Here is a 19,144-nt window from a genome sequence, read left to right on the forward strand (position 1 = left end):
ACTGAAAAAGTTTGCAGATGATACTTGTATGAAGGCATTCGATGCTTTGATTTAATTCTAAGACTTTTTTAGAGTTCTCAAGGTTTCCACATTTCAGCTCCATCCCTTTGGCACATACTTGCTGTTAGCATCAGTTTCTACTTTTAATTCTTGCTCTTTCTTTAACTCTACTGCCAAAGTAAGCTAAAGCTTGCCTTCTGCAAAATAAGATCTGAAAATGCATTTGTTTATTTTCCAAATATCTTTGAGTATGTACCACGTCCCGGGCATTATGTTAGGTTCTGCAGGCAAAGATTAACAAGGCATGGGTCTGGAAAGTTCTCCCTGTCTGGTGGGGGGCTAGACGGGGGCACACCTAATTGCAGTTGAGTACAGTGAATGCTGGAGTTTAGGTCCAGACCCAAAGCCACAAGATAACTGAATAGGGAACAATGGATATGAGGACGTGGGCAGCCTGGAAAGCTCTTCTTTCAATAGTCTTTACCTCCTAGAAGTCTATTGGCCATAGCAGTGTAGCCTGTTTTAGGAAAAGAGCAGGAAACATCTCATCAAACTCACTGCTTCTAAATATACCAGCATACAGACTTCCCAACTGTCATGTCACAGACTAATGCCAATGCCATTCAACTGCATTAGGCTGTAAGTATCAAAAACCTGACCGAAAGTGGCTTTGCAATCAAGACATTAATTTATTCAGTGAGCTGGAAATCTAGGGCAGGTAGGCCTGTTTTGTTCAGCAGTCCATCGTGTCACGGAAGACATCCTTCTCCTCTCATTTTCCCACATGGTCATCTGATGGCGGTGGCAGCTGAAAGCTCTGTGACCTCACCTACCTGAGCACATCCAAAAACCCCCAGACTCTGGATGATGGTGTCCCTCTCCGAGCCACTCCACGTCTCGTGCTTCTGTTCTGGGCACCTGCTCGCTTACTGACAGCCTGCTTACAGGCATTGCAGCTTGGGATGGCAGGGACCACTGAGCCATGAGGCAAGGCTTCCCTTGTTAGGGTTAGAGTTTCCGAGGGAGTTTTCATTTCTGGGTTTGGGGCCCATTCTGTTCTTCAAGCCATAGCTTCTACAGGATAGAGTGTTTGGGGACAAATTTCATCTTTCTTTGAGTACGAGTAATAGAGCATAAATTAATATCACTATAAATTCTTTTTTTTTCCCAAGACATCAGTAGTGATCGGACTCAGGTGTTGTAATAAGTGTGTTCTTATTTGAATCTCTCATGTGCTGACACACTCATACACATTAATAAACTCAAACACCCCGATGTTAAATATTGCTTTTCTTTGGGAATATGGGTGATGTATCTACTCCTCTTCCATCTCCCCTCTACTCTCTGCTTGTTCTTTTATTTTATTTTATTTTAGTTTTTTAAAATATTTTATTTATTTGAGAGAGAGAGCGAGAGTGAGAGAGAGCACAAGCAGGGGGAGGAGCAGAGGGAGAGGGAGAAGCAGACTCTTCGCTGAGCAGGGAGCCCAATGTGGGGCTCCATCCCAGGATCTATGCCCCAAGCCGAAGGCAGATGCTTAATCGACTGAGCCACCCAGGCACCTCTCTGCTCATTCTTTTATTTATATTTTTTAGCACAGTAGAATTTCTTGTATTGAGCATATGTTTACTAGAAGTTTGATGAAAAAATTTAAATAAAGTAAAAATTATAGGAAAATGTTTACGTCCTTTGCTGTTTTACTCTTTTTGACTGCCATAAGAGAGATAGGTGGATCTTACCTGTTTATAGTATTAAGCTGGCCTATAAAATATCATTTATACATCGTATCACTAAGGGCTCCTAATGTGGACCTAAAATTCTTGACCAAGTTTGTTGTTGTTTTCTTGTTGCTTCTGTGATGAGACATGTACATTAGAAAGTCAAGCTTGAAGTATGTTAGGCATGATGAACTTTGGAGGGCGGTGCTTTCTTCTGCACTGTTTCTCTCCTGGGGAGAGAGAGACTCTAAGATGATTACTTGGAGTGGGACACAGGAAGCTTTGAGAATAAGGAGAGTTTATTTCTCTAGGTCCTAGCTTCCCACTAAGGTCAAATGTGGCCCAAAGGCTAAGTGGAATACAGTGATTTGGCAGTCCCATATCCACCAGATGGATAGACTTGCTTTGGAAAAACCACTCAGTTGTCTTGATCTTTGCTTTCAGAGGATGTAAGAGATTTGGAGATTGATTGCTGTATTGAGAATTGATTTCTGCCGAATGTCCCTCCAGTAGAGAGCCTAAGGACAGACTCAAGGATGGTGTGCACTGAAGTCTTAGTTGCTAGTGAAGAAGTCCGCAATATCAAGTGCCTTAGGATGCAATGCACCCAACTTATGAAAACAGCTATTTCATGACCCACTTTTCAGGGTTCAGCTTTTGTCCCACAAAGTGGAATGTGGGGAGAATACTGAAATGACTATGTACATACATTAAATGGAACAATGCTATGTGATCATTACAAAGAATTGGGCAACTCTGCATTCACTGACATGGAAGTAGCTCCATGGTAGTTTCATGGATCCTGCCAGGTTCATGCAGTGTATATAGTGTGTTTTCATTTATGTAAAAAAAAAAAAAAAATCTACTTAGTTCTAAAAAGTATTTTTCCTCTTCAAATTTTAGCATCTCCACAATCACCATGTATTTTGTAGTTGATAGCCTCCCTTCAATCACCATCAGCAACAGGAGGGATATGGTTGTGACCGGCCATGTGGCCATGAACTAGGACCATTTGAGGAAAGAATGTAGGCCAAGTTAATGTTTGAACACTTTCTTCCTTATTTATTTATTTATTTATTTAGAGAGGGAAAGAGAGAGGAGGGGCAGAGGGAGAGGGGGAGAGAGAATCTCAAGTCCCTGACACGGGGCTCGATCTTACAATCCTGAAATCGTGACCTGAACCGAAATCAAGAGTCAGACCCTTAACCAACTGAGCCACCCAGGTGTCTCTAATTTTTTTTTTTTTTTAAGATTTTACTTATTTATCTTAGAGAGAGAGCTCAAGCAGGAGCGGGGGGAGAGGGAGAGAGAGAGAATCTAGAGCAGACGCCCTGCTGAGCACGGAGCCCGACCCGGGGCTCAATCTCATTACCTTGAGATCATGACCTGAGCCAAAATCAAGAGTTGGACACTTAACTGACTGAGCCACCCAGGCGCCCCTGTCTGAAAACTTTCTTTGATACCTTCTGGTAATGCCAAGAAAGCATTGGCATCAAAACTTGGGGATGGGGTCAGTGGTTTGGAAGAAAATCCCAGAGATGAAGGTGCTGCATACTTTGAAGCAATGCTGTATGGCTAACAGCATTAATGACTCGGAGCGAAACATTGTGTTGAAAACCACAGGCATCAAAGATTCAAAAATGATTCAAAGAGGGGCGCCTGGGTGGCTCAGTCGTTAAGCGTCTGCCTTCGGCTCAGGTCATGGTCTCAGGGTCCTGGGATCGAGCCCCGCGTCGGGCTCCCTGCTCTGCGGGAAGCCTGCTTCTCCCTCTCCCTCTCCCCCTGCTTGTGTTCCCTCTCTCGCTGTGTCTCTCTCTGTCAAATAAATAAATATAAAATCTTTAAAAAAATGATTCAAAGAGTTGGACTCTGAATCTGAAGACATTTTAGATACTTTAACCAATTTAACATATTTTTCTGAGTATCCACAAGAGTGATAAATGACAAAAATCTATAAGCAAATCTAAAAGAGCTCTTTTAATAAGTATAAATAAAAATTCTAAGAAAGCACTAGATCATAGTTTAATTGGAAATACTTTCCTTAGTGACACAAAAAATAATGGTACATCTTATAATTTATTTTTCCTAGATGTAGTTAAATGTGGTATTTTCCTTCCTCCCTCCTCCCTCCCTCCCTCTCTCCTTCTTCTTTCTCTCTTCCTTTCTTCCTTCCTTTCTTTCTTCCTTCCTTCCTTCCTTCCTTCTTTCCTCCCTTCCTTTTTTCCTTCCACCTATGCATTTTTTTAAAAAATGCAGAACATGCAAGAAACTGTTAATGGAGGGGCGCCTGGGTGGCTCAGATGGTTGGGTGTCTGCCTTTGGCTCGGGTCGTGATCCCGGGGTCCTGGGATCGAGTCCCGCATCGGGCTCCCCGCTCTGCGGGGAGCCCGCTTCTGCCTCTCTCTCTCTCTCTCTCTCATGAATAAATAAATAAAATCTTAAAAAAAAAAAAACCTGTTAATGGAGGGAAGGGACCTGGGTTTCTGGTACGTGGGAGAGGAAGACATTTCTATACAATCTTCTGTTTACTTTATTTTAGTCTTTATCAAAGCTATATATACATACTCCAGTTTGAGGAGCAAGGAGTTAGCTCTTCAGGTGACCGACCACTCAAGACTTGTATCTATCTGATGACTCTTTTAGTTGTTACCCTCAGATCTTGAAATAACATGGTGGCAGGACTATTTAATGGTTTTTCAGTATTAGGCATTATCTACTGATGCTGTCTTGGAAGATGAAGGTTTATTCTTTTACCCTCTTCCACTCACTCACCCTTCTTGTATCCCCGCCGTCCACTTATATTATTGTATTGGATAGATCAGTATTCACTCTACATTTTTACGACTATGCAAATGATATTCATAGATGAACCAGCTAGTTCACTGATTACTTGTTTGCCTTGAGTTAATAATTGACTTTTATTTATTTTTTTAATTGCTTGTTTTTTTTTTGTTTTGTTTTGTTTTTTATGTACCTATAAGCAGTTCAGCCCCAAACTCTAACCAGTCAGAAATAATTATTCTGTTCTTTCTCCTGCTAGGGCTATTTGCATTGCTGTTATTCTACTTTGAATTTCAGCTAATGGCTTAACATTTACATTTATAATCATAAGATCCCTGGAGCTTATTTTGTTCCTCTTTGAAGGCATGGAGTTCCCAGTTTAATGCTTTCCAAATAGCAGAACTCAGTAAAACATTGCTTTTTGGGAGTGGCCCTGCTTCTCTGAGTCAGTGGTTTTGTCTCCTGTCTCCAGGTATTTGGCTGCAATCGAATCAGAATGCGAGACCCAGAGACGCCCTAATGTGGCTTTTAATAACGAAGAATAAATTCTTCACATGCCTTGAGAGAGATCACGAACCCTAATCCAGGGTTATGTAGCCTTGCCATGGAAGTCTCAAGTGAGGGCTTCAGCAGAACATTCTAGAACTCTCTGAAGTGGCTTTGTCAACAAGCCCTGGGTGACACCGCAGCTCCTGTCTCCCGGGGTGGGAGCGGGGAGGGCAGTGCCTTGGGCTGCACTGCAGATTGTCACTCCTGCTCTGGTTCCTTCTTCTTCTCACTCGTTCTAATTATTACCGTGGAAGAAATGGAATTCCCTTTTGTGTTTAGGTGTAGACGCTGTCAGAGGTACCTTAATTTGCTGTTAAGCTTATTGCAGACAGAAGTAGCAGGGAGGTAGCAATTGTAGAGGTATTTCAAACACTGGAAGTCCTTTGAGCTTCATGAAGCAAATGATTTAATCCGAGGCAGGAAACGAGAACACACTTGGTGAGGCCGCCGTGAGTTTGGCCGCGGCTGAGGCAATTAGCAATACATGTGATTTATGAGCCATTGCTAGCCAATACGCCCATTGTTTCTTGAGCTTTAACATCTTTTAGCCACAGAAATTTTCATTTCCGACGGGTAAAAGGCTCTGTAGTTAGCTCTTTAAGCAACAAGAAAGTCTTCATCTCTTTCTTACATTCAAGGTCAGGAAGCACAGTGGAGAGGATTTGGAGTTTGTGACAAAAGGTAGAATTTGGTCAAATGGAGTTTTACTGGAGGTCTTGGCTTCTACCTCACCCTTCCTTGTAGCTATGTGGGTCATCAGTATTCTGTATGTTTTAGTTAGCAGCTCGGAGAAGGCATTTACAACATAGTACGTGAAGGAGCCACGTGCTTTTGGTTTCAAATAATTTGATGGTTCCTCTCATCAAGGGAGCCTCATTTTCTGATTTTGTATTTTCCCTTCTTAAACAGGAGGCTTGCATTTTTTTCTCCTTCCCCATTCTCACCAGATGGACTGAGAGAGAAATAAACGGAGAGGGGGAACTGGAAGGCTGGGATGGTGATAACAAGGGGGTGAGAACTGTGAAGAAACGTAATATTTTTAGGAAAATCAAGAGTTAAGGGAGCAAGAAAAAAACCTGCAACAGAACCTGGAACAATAAATTGCCATCGGATGGAAGTCTCAAGATTTTGAAATGGACTTCTGTATTAATCAGTGTTTGATAGGAAAAAAGAAATTGCTCCAGGTGTTTCAGACAATGGGAATTTATTATGGGGATTGGTTGCGAAGGCTTTGAAGGGCTAGTGGAGCAAAGGAAGGGAGGGCAAGTTATGCAGAACGAATAACGGGAGACTGCTACCATCCCTGGGCTGGAGAAGCACCGGGGGAGATCGTTCTACCCAGAGTGCGGGACAGCAGTCTCCAAGGCCCCGCTGTTGGAGGTAGGTGAGCAGGAACCCGTGAGCTGGCACTCCCAGGTCATCGCCACTGCCACCGTGGCTGTCCCCACAGTCTACGTGGCTGGCGTCTCCACTGCAACTGATGCAGTCACATTCCCAGGTCCTGCTGCTCTCTGTGCCACAGGAGAAGTCTTTAGGAAGAGACTCCTTCTTGCCCTTCTAACTTCCCAGTCCCCCTACAGTGCTCCATTGGCAGGACCTAAATGCAAGTCAGTCAGCAAGGGATGGATTCTGAGAAATAAAGTTTGCAGGGTCTCCGCCCCCTTCAGTGCAGAGCAAAACAAAGATAGGAATGGAGCTGAGAAACTAACAAGCCAGTAACTAACATGACCTCCTTTTAGAAAAAAGAGCTCAGGTCCCTCTGCTTTCTGTGAACCTGGCTGTAGCTGAGAGTACTGTAAACTTGGGCAAAAACCATTGTGATACTAAGCCTAGCATTTCAATTCCCAAAGGAATGTGTGGTCCATTAGGGGACACTAGTGTATCTGGAAGAAACTAGTCTCCACCCGAGAGAGGGTCTCTGCCTTAAATTCTCTGCTTTCAGGGGGTGCCTGGGTGGCTCAGCTGGTTAAATGTCTGGCTCTTGATTTCAGCTCAGGTCATGAACCCAGGGTTGTGAGGTCAAGCCCCACCTTGGACTCTGTGTTCAGCGGGGAGTCTTCTTGGGATTCTCTCTCTCCCTCTCCCTCTGTCCCCACTCCACCCCCCCCCCCCACTGGGGCACACTCTCTTTCTCTAAAAATAAACAAATAAAATCTTTAAATTCTCTGCTCTCATGATGGATTTATATAAAGCATTGACTCATGGATCTATTTTGGTGGAAATTGTTTAAAAATTTTATAAAAAAGAGTAAAATCTTCCATTGCATGATGTTTTGTTCTCACAGGAATTTGTAATTGGTATGTTTCAAGTCACTCCAGGAAAAAAATGCTTGTAAAAAGCAACTTTGTCTGATCACATATAGTGTTGGTCTAGCATGCGAAAGTTTTAGGGATTTCTCAGATCTCTGGGCCATGTGCTCTGGGTGGCAGCTCCTTTATACGTTCTGGAGTTGTCTGTTGGAGTTAAGAAAATTTCGAATACCTGGGACATAGAGTTTCTGTAAGTTTATAATTGGCTCATTGGAGTAAGTGTTCCGTGTACCAAAGATTATAGCTAACCCAATTCTGTGCACCTGACATGTATTTTAAAAGGGAAAAAGCAAAGAAAGGGTTATATTCAAAGGTAGAGCTCCTAGCTTTCTCTAAGAGGCTCAAACCAACGTTGGTGGTAATGTCAGTGGAGAAAAAGAAGACACAAAAAGGATTGGGCTTTAGGGGAAGGTGGCTAGTTTAGTCAGGGCATGTAGTTGGTGATTTTCTCTGGGCTATCTAAGTGGATATTTCTAGCATGCTGTTAGATATCTGGTTGAAGCTCAGGGGAACAATCTGGATAGAGTATAAATTTAGGATCCATCAGTAACTAGGTTTAGTTAAAACCTGAGTGGGAATGGGACAACAGTCATGTTGGCATATTTTAGAATAAATCACTGAAAAGGAATCATTTTGGGGGAATATGCTAAAAGCAAGAAGTAATCATCCCTCCTGCCCCTTCTCCTGCCCACCATATTGGATGTCATTGTTCAGAGGTTTTAAATCTGAATTTGTGTCCTTGTCCCTGTTACGCCAGAGCATGAATTCTAACCTCCAAGCAACCGTGCTTGGGAAGGATAATTGGCAACTTAAATTTGGGCAGTGGGGCTTTTGGACTCGGCCAGGAGGGATCCACTCTGGCTTTGTCCAGCTGTGCCCCTTCATTTGGGGCGAGGAGTTCATGGACTAAGGTCCGATGCGCCCCTGTAGCCACAGAGCCCATGCCTTCCCCTTAGACATCACACTCCCAGTACCAAGACCCCAGAATTCCCTGCCCCCAAGGCCAAAGTGGAGGCCACGTCCAGAGCCCACATCGGCCACTTCTCTGGTTTATCCTCCCAAGCTGCTAGTATGCACCCCTCGGCTTCAAGGTTGGCCAGGGGGTGACTGCAAAGGTATAGAATGTAAAAGAAAAGTTTTATACTGGATACTTGTTAAGAGAGATTTTATTCGAGCTACTGTAATAGAGGAGAGAGACTTCAGTCTAGAACTGAGCTCAACTCCCAATGCAGCAAAGACAGCTGAGGATGTCTAGCCAACCAGCCGCATGAGGGGGTCAGTGGATGGGAGGTTACTAAGAGGATAGTAGGGGCAGAAAGCTGTTTGCTAAACTGGCTTTAGGATTCATGCTAGAGACTGGCCAAGGACTTGGACATCAGGCGTGGGGGGATGAGGGACTTGGTCAGATATCAGGTGCAGGCAGGGGATTCTCAGCAAACCAACATGGCGGGATTCTTTGCTGAATCTGGGCTCTGCAGGCTGAGGACAGGGTGGCCGGCCATGGTAAGGCATGGCGAGAGGAGGTCTCAGAGGAGCCTGATTACATTTGGTCAGAGAGGGAGTTTTTGTCAGGACAGAACTTGGGCTTGCGGGTTGAGGTGTCCAAGTCTGTGTCACAGGGTCCCTCACGGTGTGGCTCAGAGCCGAGGGTGGAAGGGAAAGGGGTGCAGGCACCCCTGCACTCTAGGTGGGAACTCGGAGGATCTGGAGAGTTCTCAGTTTGAGCTTGGCCTTCTAGCCGCAGGTTCCTTTGTAACACTCTAAAGGCTGATGCCAGCAGGGATGGTGGGCACTCTCAGCTGAGGATCTCAGGAGCTTTAGGAGGCCCCTGGACAGTGGGGACAGGGAGGGGCAACACCCGGGACAGGCCAGGAGTGGAAGAGGAAGAGAAAATGGTTTCTCACCTGGGGTGGTGCTGAGTGAGTGGAAGGGAAGGTTTGGGGGGTGAGGTGAGGCTGTCAGCAAACGAAGGAGAACATCTCCCTTCTCCTTCCACCCTGTGCCAGGCCCCAACGAGAATCATGACTTAGGGCAGAAAACCACGTCGATTTTGAATATGTGTTCTCCACGTTTGGTGTGAACTGTGGCTTTGCATGTTTTAAAAAAAATCCACGAATAAGGTGGAAGGATAAAACATTCAACATTTGTTAGATTGATTTATAGCTGTTGAGTGTTGAGGCATATGGTTCTCGGGACTCTGTATTCTTGTCTCAGGCCCTGCACTGCCAGGAAGGGGCTACAGAGTTACCGACTGGCCTAGAGCACAGGCCCAGTAAGGGAGCGTGAGAAATTTCCAGGCCCAGGGGGGCAGAATGAACAGATACTTAATTGAACAGGTATAATTGAGAGAAGGCTCCATGACGCAAAATTGATTAAGGGGCAGGCAGAAGGACTCATGAAGAGAGATGGTGGGAGAAGAAGGGAGAATACCAGTCTAGAAGTTAGTATGAGAGTGTTTGGAGTCCAGTGGCCTGCTCCCTGTCCCCCGACTTGGCTGGAACCAGGCCACCAGCAGAGGCTTGTGTATGGCAGGCGCCTAGATGGCCTTTGGTTAGAATTTCACCTGGGGTGATCGGGGTCTTTCCCATGGGCCAGCACCATTCCTTCTCATCTTTAGCTAACCCTCAGAACCTTAGAGAAAATAAAAGACCTGATGGGGTTGTGTGGGTAAGTCGAGAAAATTCATGTGAAATGGGCTTTTAAAATAGCCATGAACCATGCAAATAATGGATATTAACATATGGTCTAAATTGTTTTCTCCCCAAAGTTTTAGTTTCCTCTACTGGGGTATTCTTTATGGGGTGCACAGTTTTAGGGCAGAATTCTTTTTAAAAACAGGGATTACCTCGAGAGGACATTTTGGGGTAGGGGGCATTTTTGTTTTCCTGGTGAAGGCATGTGTCTTCCCGAGTGGGCTGGGTTTAAGCTGGGTACTATTTTGGTGGGTGTGCCTGGGAGTGCCAGGAGCAAGTCATTCAAAAGAATCAGTGTTGTAGCGGGGGCCAGTGATCTTTCTGGTTCTTTAGCATTAGCTGGTCTGAACATTCTGGTCCCCACCAGGGGTTTTGGGTTCCAGATAAATGACTCCAACTTTGTTAGTAAAGCGGGGTTACTAATACATGTTGCCTTCTGTTTTCACCAGTCTGGGTGGGAATAATAAAAAAAGAACCCATGCCCATGCAGAGGAAAAGGAGTCCATAAACACATCATAAAGTACTGTCGCTCTTCTGCTCATCTGCCACTTCAAATTCCGGCTCCGTAGTTAGCAATCTGGCTTCGTTTGCCGGCATTAACTTTATTCCATTTGTATTCCAAGTTGCAATTCCCTTTACAGTGCACTTTAGTGCTTAAGATCTATGTGTCAACAGCTGTTATTTAAGGGAACAAATAAATTTGTCAGTATTCAGTAAACATAAAATCACCCAGAGAAAGGAAAGTTTGAATCCAAAGTTGTTAAATGCAAGAGCGAGTGAAGATGACTGTGGGCAACTAGTGAGCTAATTGCCTGCAAGTTGGTCACATTTTTTATGGATTACCATGGTGTAATTGAGTTTTATTTCTTTCACTGTTCCAGCTCTTGTTACAGTGGGCAGTGCCCTGGAGTTGGAGAGAGTGAAATAACTCAGTTGTCTCCCTGAGCCACACATATAGACATTGTTCAGTATCATCACTCATATTCTAGACCATGATCTCCTCAGTGAAGAACAGTGTGGAACCTTGAACAATGCTGGGGTTTGGGGCACCAACCCCCCGACACAGTCAAAAACCTGGGTCTAACTTTGGACCCCCAAAACTTAACTACTAATAGCCTACTGTTCACTGGAAGCCTTGCTGATAATATAAACCGTTGGTTGACACATTGTTTGTATATTATATGTATTATATACTATATTCTTACAATAAGGTTAGCTAGAAAAAAGAAAATGTTATTAAGAAAAACAAAAGAAAATACATTTACAGTATTGTATACTGTATTTATTAAAAAAATCCACATGTAAGTGGACCCATGACATTCACGTCTATGTTATGCAAAGGTCAACTGTATTTTAAGTCTGTTATGGTTCTCATTTCAGTATTCTCGAGTGTTAACAATCTGAAGCTGTAGGTTTAGGGGAGGAGCTCACTGGGCAAAATGCCATATTTTTTATTTATTTACTTATTTAAATTTTTCTTTTTAGATTTTATTTATTTATTTGAGAGAGAGAGATAGAGATAGTGAGAGAGAGCACAAGTGGGGAGGAGAGGGAGAAGCAGGCTCCCCGCAGAGCAAGGAGCCCGATGTGGGACTCAATCCCAGGACCCCGGGATCATGACCTGAGCCGAAGGCAGACGCTTAACCGACTGAGCCACCCAGGCGCCCATATTTTTTAAATCTTTCCCAGAGAATTTTAGTTTGGAAGAATCTGATTTAAAAAACCTATTTTAATGTGATTTTGGGTGTGTCTGTATGTCTGTGTGTGTTGTGTATGTATCGTAGGGAAGTAGCTAGGAAATACTTTTTAAGGTAACAAATAATGGGAAATGTTTCTGGAAAGTTAGGTCTTCTTAACTTGCCTCTCTGTTTTGTTTTTGTTTTTTGTTTTTTTTTTTGTTTTTTTTTTTAAGATTTTATTTATTTATTTGAGAGAGAGAGAATGAGAGACAGAGAGCATGAGAAGGAGGAGGGTCAGAGGGAGAAGCAGACTCCCCGCCGAGCAGGGAGCCCGATGCGGGACTCGATCCCGGGACTCCAGGATCATGACCTGAGCTGAAGGCAGTCGCTCAACCAACTGAGCCACCCAGGCGCCCTTGTTTTTGTTTTTTTTAATTATTATTTTTTTTATTATGTTAATCACCATACATTACATCATTAGTTTTTGATGTAGTGGTCCATGATTCATTGTTTGTGTATAACACCCAGTGCTCCATTCAGTACGTGCCCTCTTTTTTTTTTTTTTTAAAGATTTTATTTATTTATTTGAGAGAAAGAGAGAGAGACAGAGAAACAGCATGAGAGGGGAGAGGGTCAGAGGGAGAAGCAGGCTCCCCGCTGAGCCGGGAGCCCGATGTGGGACTCGATCCCAGGACTCCGGGATCATGACCCGAGCTGAAGGCAGTTGCTTAACCAACTGAGCCACCCAGGCGCCCAGTACGTGCCCTCTTTAATACCCATCACCGGGCTAACCCACACCCCCACCCCCCTCCCCTCTAGAACCCTCACTTTGTTCTCAGAGTCCATCATCTCTCACGGTTCATCTCCCCCTCCGATTTCCCCCCCTTCATTCTTCCCTTCCTGCTATCTTCTTCTTCTTCTTTTTTTTTTTTCCTAACATATAATGTATTATTTGTTTCAGAGGTACAGATCTGTGATTCAACAGTCTTGCACAATTCACAGTGCTCACCATAGCACATACCCTCCCCAGTGTCTATCACCCAGCCACCCCATCCCTCCCACGCCCCCCACTCCAGCAACCCTCAGTTTGTTTCCTGAGATTAAGAATTCCACATATCAGTGAGGTCATACGATACATGTCTTTCTCTGATTGACTTATTTGCTCAGCATAACACCCTCCAGTTCCATCCACGTCGTTGCAAATGGCATAACTTGCCTCTCTGTTAAAGAGGCATTCCCCCACTTTTAAAGATGACCCCACTCCTACAAACTAAACAGAATTCAAATGGATGTACTAGAACCTCACACACTCATTTAAAAAAAAGCTGTGTTCTTCCCCCCCTTTTTAAATAAGGATTTTATTTATATATATTATTTTTTTATATTTTTTTATCATGTTCAGTTAGCTGTGTTCTTTTTTAAAACATGAATATAAATAAACGTTTCTTGTTTAGATTCTGCAGGCTCCTTTTACTACCATAGATTGCATATGCAAGGGACCCCGCGCTCTTCTTCCCTTCCTTCCAACATTGAGGTTCCAGTAGCAACTTGGCTGAAGGTATAATGAGCTGGTAAGCTCTCATCTCCTAGTTATAATGAATGAAGGGCTCATGGCTCATAATTGGTACCAGTTTCAAGTCCTGTTCATATTATCAATACAATCTGAGCAGACCTAGAAACTGGCCACAGAAAGGTCTACACATAGCCATTTTTAGTGCCTGTTATGCTTTACTGATGTGGATGGGCAGAGATGAAACCCAGGCCCTCTCCATTCTCCAAAGCACAGGAGGCAGGCGTTGTGTCTTTCTGCTTCCCTGCTCTGCATTTTGGGTCTTTGCTGTGGCACACCCAGGGTGAGGCAAAGAATCACCCATGTGCCATATAGCAGCAGCAGACAGCCACTGGGGTCTGAGTCACTCCCTCAAGACACCTGTGCCTGCCCCCCCAATTCTAGACCCACTTTTGTTTTAATCATACCCTTCCAATTTTTTTTTAAAGATTTTATTTATTTATTTGTCAGAGAGAGCACATGAGAGAGTGAGAGAGCACAAGCAGGGGGAGTGGCAGGTAAAGGGAGAAAAAGGCTCCCCGCTGAGCAAGGAGCCCATTGTGGGATTCGATCCCAGGACCCTGGGATAATGACCTGAGCTGAAGGCACAAGCTTAACTGACTGAGCCATCCAGGTGTCCCCATACCCCTCCAATCTTAATCTTACATCTTGATCCCTGCGTCTGACTCCTGTGGATTGGACTCTAGTTCTTCCTATCCCAGGCAAATGGCCTGGATTTTTGTTCTGCCTTCAGTGGAAACTTTCCGTTCTAACTCAAGTGGGTGGGTTCCCGTTCCCATTCTTGGCCAGTTGACTAGCAACCACTTCATGCAATAAATTGCTTTTCTCCTCAAATTCGCTTCTCTTTCAAGTCTTCACATTTGTCCTTTAACCTTTCTGACCACTTAACTCTATATGCCATTACATGTCAGGTGTGTAGATGAGCATTCTTTTTGATGCTATAGGGCAAATATAGCAAATGCTAAGTAAACGAATACATAACCACTTTTATATGTTAGTCTTTCATTCCTGATCATTGAGAATAAAAGCCTGGTATCAAGACAGTAGTACTTTGTTCAGCAACTTCTCTGTGCTCAGTATATGTCCTCCAACATAATTTTATTCAGTCTTTGTTTAAAAGCCTTTCTTGATTAATTGATTTCTCATTGATGCACTGTTGGCACCAAAAAGTATATATTTATTTGAGAGAGTGTGCATCAGCATGAAATAATTAATTGTTATGAATTCTACCAGAGAATATGTTTTATTCCATTGGAAGCATTTATTTGGGCCTTTTTTTTCCCCCAGTGAAGGGTGGCAGATGGATTTTTTTTTTTTTTTTGGCCATTTCCTCACATTTAAAAACTCAAATCAGGGGCCACAAAATCTTCAGTGTCAGAAACACTTTAGGAATTTGGTGTTACATACTGCAGTATTGTCTTAATCGTTTCTCAGTTATAGAAATGACGTCTTCCTGATTGAGTCTCCATCCACGCTGTCAGGAAACATCTGTTCACCACATCCATCACTTCTGTCTGCACATGATCATGTTTCAAAGGTTTCTCAATTAATCCTGTGGAAGCTAGAATCACTCATATTTATAATCCTGTTATGCCTTCTTTATTTCTTGATGTGCTGGTTAATTCATGTCCATCCTGCAGTGGTCTGTAGCATAGTGCTATTATCAGCCGTTTTGTCTTTAAAAGCCTCTTGTCTACCATTTTGACTGTGATTGATTCACTGCACTTTGTTGAAATCGATCATATTGGATGAAAAAAAAATCTATCCTGCATATTTATTCTGGCGACTTTTGCATGATTTCACTTTTTTTTCAGCGCACCAAGCTGCCAAGCTGGTTGCTTTCCCCTTTTTGGCTTTCTTTCTCTTGCTCTTTTCTTTTTTATAAGAATTGTCTATTGCTTTCTTTCTTTTGTTTTTTTTTAAAGATTTTATTTATTTATTTAACAGAGAAAGATAGTGAGAGCAGGAACACAAGCAGGGGGAGTGGGAGAGGGAGAAGCAGGCTTCCCGCCAAGCAGGGATCCCCATGTGGGGCTTGATTCCAGGACCCCGGGATCGTGAGCTGAGCCGAAGGCAGACGCTTAACGACTGAGCTACCCAGGCCCGCATATCTCTTTATTTCTCCTGCCCTCTCTTAGACAACACCTCTGGGAAGAAAAGCCAGTTGCCAGAGGCAGTGGAATAAATTCTCCCTTTAGAACCAGGCTAGACACTACTCCCATTTCTCTTAACATAAAATCAGAAAGAGGGTCCCTCTCCTTTGTGCTCCTCTCCCTGAGCAGTTTCTAGGGTGAAAGAGTCATGATTGACTGCCAGGTATTTTGCCAACACTGTGACATGCTTCTTTGTAGCTTCAGACTTCTCTGTATTCTAATCTTACCAGATAGACTCCAAGTTGGACACTAAAATTCTCTTGCACATACTAATATTTTCTTTTCTTCTTCTAGGCACTGACTTTAATATAGATAGCTTACCTTTGCCTCGGAAAGCCCATCACGACTGGGCCCTTTTTCACGAAGAGTCTCCAAAAAACAATTATAAGCTCTTCCACAAGCCAGTCATCACCTTGTTCAACTACACTGCCACATTCAGCCGCCATTCCCACTTGCCCCTGACCACCCAGTACTTGGAGGGCATAGAAGTCCTGAAGTCACTCCGATACCTGGTCCCTTTGAGGTCCAAAAACAACCTTCGAAGAAGACTTGCTCCACTAGTGTACGTCCAGTCAGACTGTGACCCGCCGTCAGACAGGGACAGCTATGTTCGAGAGCTGATGACTTACATCGAGGTCGATTCCTATGGTGAGTGTTTACGAAACAAAGATCTCCCTCAGCAGCTGAAAAATCCAGCCTCTATGGATGCCGAAGGCTTTTATAGGATCATCGCACAGTATAAGTTTATCCTTGCCTTCGAGAACGCAGTGTGTGACGACTACATCACTGAGAAGTTCTGGAGACCTCTGAAACTGGGGGTGGTCCCTGTGTATTATGGGTCCCCCAGCATTGCAGACTGGCTCCCGAGTAATAGAAGTGCTATTCTCGTATCAGAATTTGCTCACCCTAGAGAACTAGCAAGTTACATCAGACAACTGGATCATGATGACAGACTATACGAGGCTTACATAGAATGGAAGCTGAAGGGTGAGGTGTCCAATCGGCGACTCCTCGCAGTGCTCAGGGAACGGAAATGGGGAGTGCAAGATGTCAACCAGGACAACTACATCGATGCATTTGAGTGTATGGTGTGCAGCAAGGTGTGGGATAATATCCGGCTTCTGGAAAAGGTGAGCAAATGGAGGTTTGGCAAAGAGGCACTAGGAGGGCCATCTGTATGGTCTCTGCCATTTTGCATCCTTTGTCACAGCCTTTTCCCACAGCTCTTCATTCCCATTAAAGAGGCCAGGCACTGCAGGGAGATGAATATTTCATTACTTTCTTGGAGGACTGTCATGAAGTTTATGAGTCATGTCCTTCTTCCTGAAGGCCTTAACCTTATTGTTTCTTCCGGAGGACACCATGCTGCAAGTGCTTGCTGGGCAGTGATAGAAGCAGGCTGCAGAGGAGGGAAGAAAGCCAAAAAAATAAAAAATTTGGGAGTTCTGAATCTCATCCACATGGTCAGTCCTTTAACTTTTCCATCACTGCTCTGTTTTCTGTCAGACCCTTACATGCTTGCCTCATAGGTGCTTCTTCAAAACTTATTTTCAGGGGGCCTGGGTGGCTCAGTCCATTAAGCATCTGCCTTCGGCTCAGGTCATGATCCCAGGGTCCCAGGATCAAACCCTGCATCTGGCTCCCTGCTCAGTGGGGAGCCTGCTTCCTCCTCTCCCACTGCTGTTCCCCTTGCTTGTTCTCTCTCTCTGTCAAATAAATAAATAAAATCTTTAAAAAAAAAAAGAAACTTATTTTCATTTCATGTATGCAATCAATTAACATCTCTCTCTCTCATCCCTGCTCTTTATCTTTCTGGCACACACATGCTTATTAATATAGAGAAAATGTTCAAATAATGATGGATAATCCTTAAAAGATTTCTTTTTCTTTAAGTATTCTAAAGAAATTTCTGGGTCCCTGGGTGGCTCAGTTGGTTAAGCACCTGACTCTTGATCTCCATTCAGATCTTGATCTCAGGGTCATGAGTTCAAGCCCTGCATTGGAGCCTGCTTAAAAAAAAATAAAAAATAAATTTCTTAGTATTGTCTTCAAATTTCTTGATGCTCTTAACATTTGGTTATTTGCTTACTTTACTTATTTTTACCAGGAATGGCCCCACTTTGTATATAGCTAAATTTGTTAAAAGGTAATTTACTGAAAGAAAAAGAAAGATTAATTTCAATTACTTTTGAAATAAAAAAAAAAGAGATTGCCCACATATACTGCTTGGCTATCACCCATCATTCCCTTGCCTGACTTCCATATACACATAACATTTATCTAAATTCTCTGAAGACAAATAATTTTTGTTAAATATTGAAATGTTGATTTTGGCTAGCATATTAATTTCAGGTCAGACATAAGCCTATACAGTATGTGGAATTATTTTTGTGTATTATATGTATACCATATAAGGCTTTCATATTCTAAATATTTGTATGTTTAGACAAATTAAAAATGTTTGCAAGATCATTTTCCTCATTTTACTATAAAAATTTAAATTATTTTATCTGGTTTTATATAACAAATTTTTACTCGTAAAATCATTTATTTTAAGCCAAGTGTCTTGGTCAGCAACACGAACACTAAATATTATATCATTTCTCTCATCCTGATTTCCAGTGACTTCCTTTCTGACTTAATTTATAAGGCCACATTACAGCAAAAACCAAAATCCACACACTGCAAAAAACATGAGAGAAAGTAGAGGCCACATTAATTGCCCATGGTATCCCAATTATTTCTTCTGAAAATCTACCAAAGCAGAAAACAGAACTGCTGACGGTGATGATTTGCCAGGGCTACCTATCACGATCCTTGCCAGGCTTGGGGATTATAGTCACAGAAAGCCAGAGAACTACACAAACCCTAACTGCTTCTGCACCTCACGGACACCCTGTTGGAATGATTGCTGGGGACTGGAAAAGAGTGTACAACAACACTGGTAGCTAGCTTTTTAAAAATCATAGGAGAATACATATATTCCTGCATTTCCAACAGAGACAGCTAACTATGGTGTTTCAGAGTGCCTGAAGGTGCTGAAGGTGGTGTAATTGAATGTCCTTCTCTTTGGAGTCTTTGAAGAGAAGTAGATGGGAGTCGGTTGTCCTCTGGTGAGTTCTTATTCCTCCCAGAGGGGTGGTGAGTGAAGATGATTAAAAGGTTTTGCTTGCATTTCAATGATTGTGCTACAATTCTTAAATGCTAATGTGCTCATTATTGAAAAGCAGAACAAAATACATGGTGAAAGTAAATTAAAGGTTTTCGACCAGTTCTTTTCACTTGCATTTATTCATTTGTTTTACAAGATGTGTTACAACTTACATATGGCATGCCTTAAAGTAAGCTACTTATATGTTTCTTCACTTTTTCTCTTTCAGCCAAAGAAGAGCTAAAAGAAATAATTTGATTTCCTCTAACTCCGATTATTTTTTATCTTGTGGTTGATAATAATTTAATTATTGTACTTGGATGTAGAAAATACTATAAGAATATTGAATGCATTTCCCCTTTTTCTACTCTGCTCCTCCCCTGCTCTCCCTCCACACAGACCCAGTGAATTATCTACTGCTGTGTAAACAATATTGTCACAAACTTAGTGGCTTAAAACAACCCACACTTGTCATCTCACAGTCTCTGTGGGTTAGTTCATGGCTTAGGTGGGTTCGTGGAAGCCTGGTATCAATGTATCA

General features: G+C 43.0%; 1 protein-coding gene across 1 annotated transcript in view; it reads left to right on the plus strand.

Annotated features, from left to right (window-relative positions):
* The window catches only part of FUT10 (fucosyltransferase 10), a 73,951-nt gene that overhangs the window by 44,095 nt on the left and 10,712 nt on the right, over window positions 1-19,144 (plus strand). Inside the window, exon 4 of the mRNA XM_035004067.1 lies at window positions 15,747-16,582. Within this exon, the coding sequence (XP_034859958.1) occupies window positions 15,747-16,582 (836 nt within the window). The remainder of the gene's footprint in view (window positions 1-15,746; window positions 16,583-19,144) is intronic.

The sequence above is a fragment of the Mirounga leonina genome, unplaced genomic scaffold (genome assembly GCF_011800145.1).
Source record: "Mirounga leonina isolate KUSES-001 unplaced genomic scaffold, KU_Mleo_1.0 Mir_128, whole genome shotgun sequence".
Lineage (NCBI taxonomy): Eukaryota > Metazoa > Chordata > Mammalia > Carnivora > Phocidae > Mirounga > Mirounga leonina.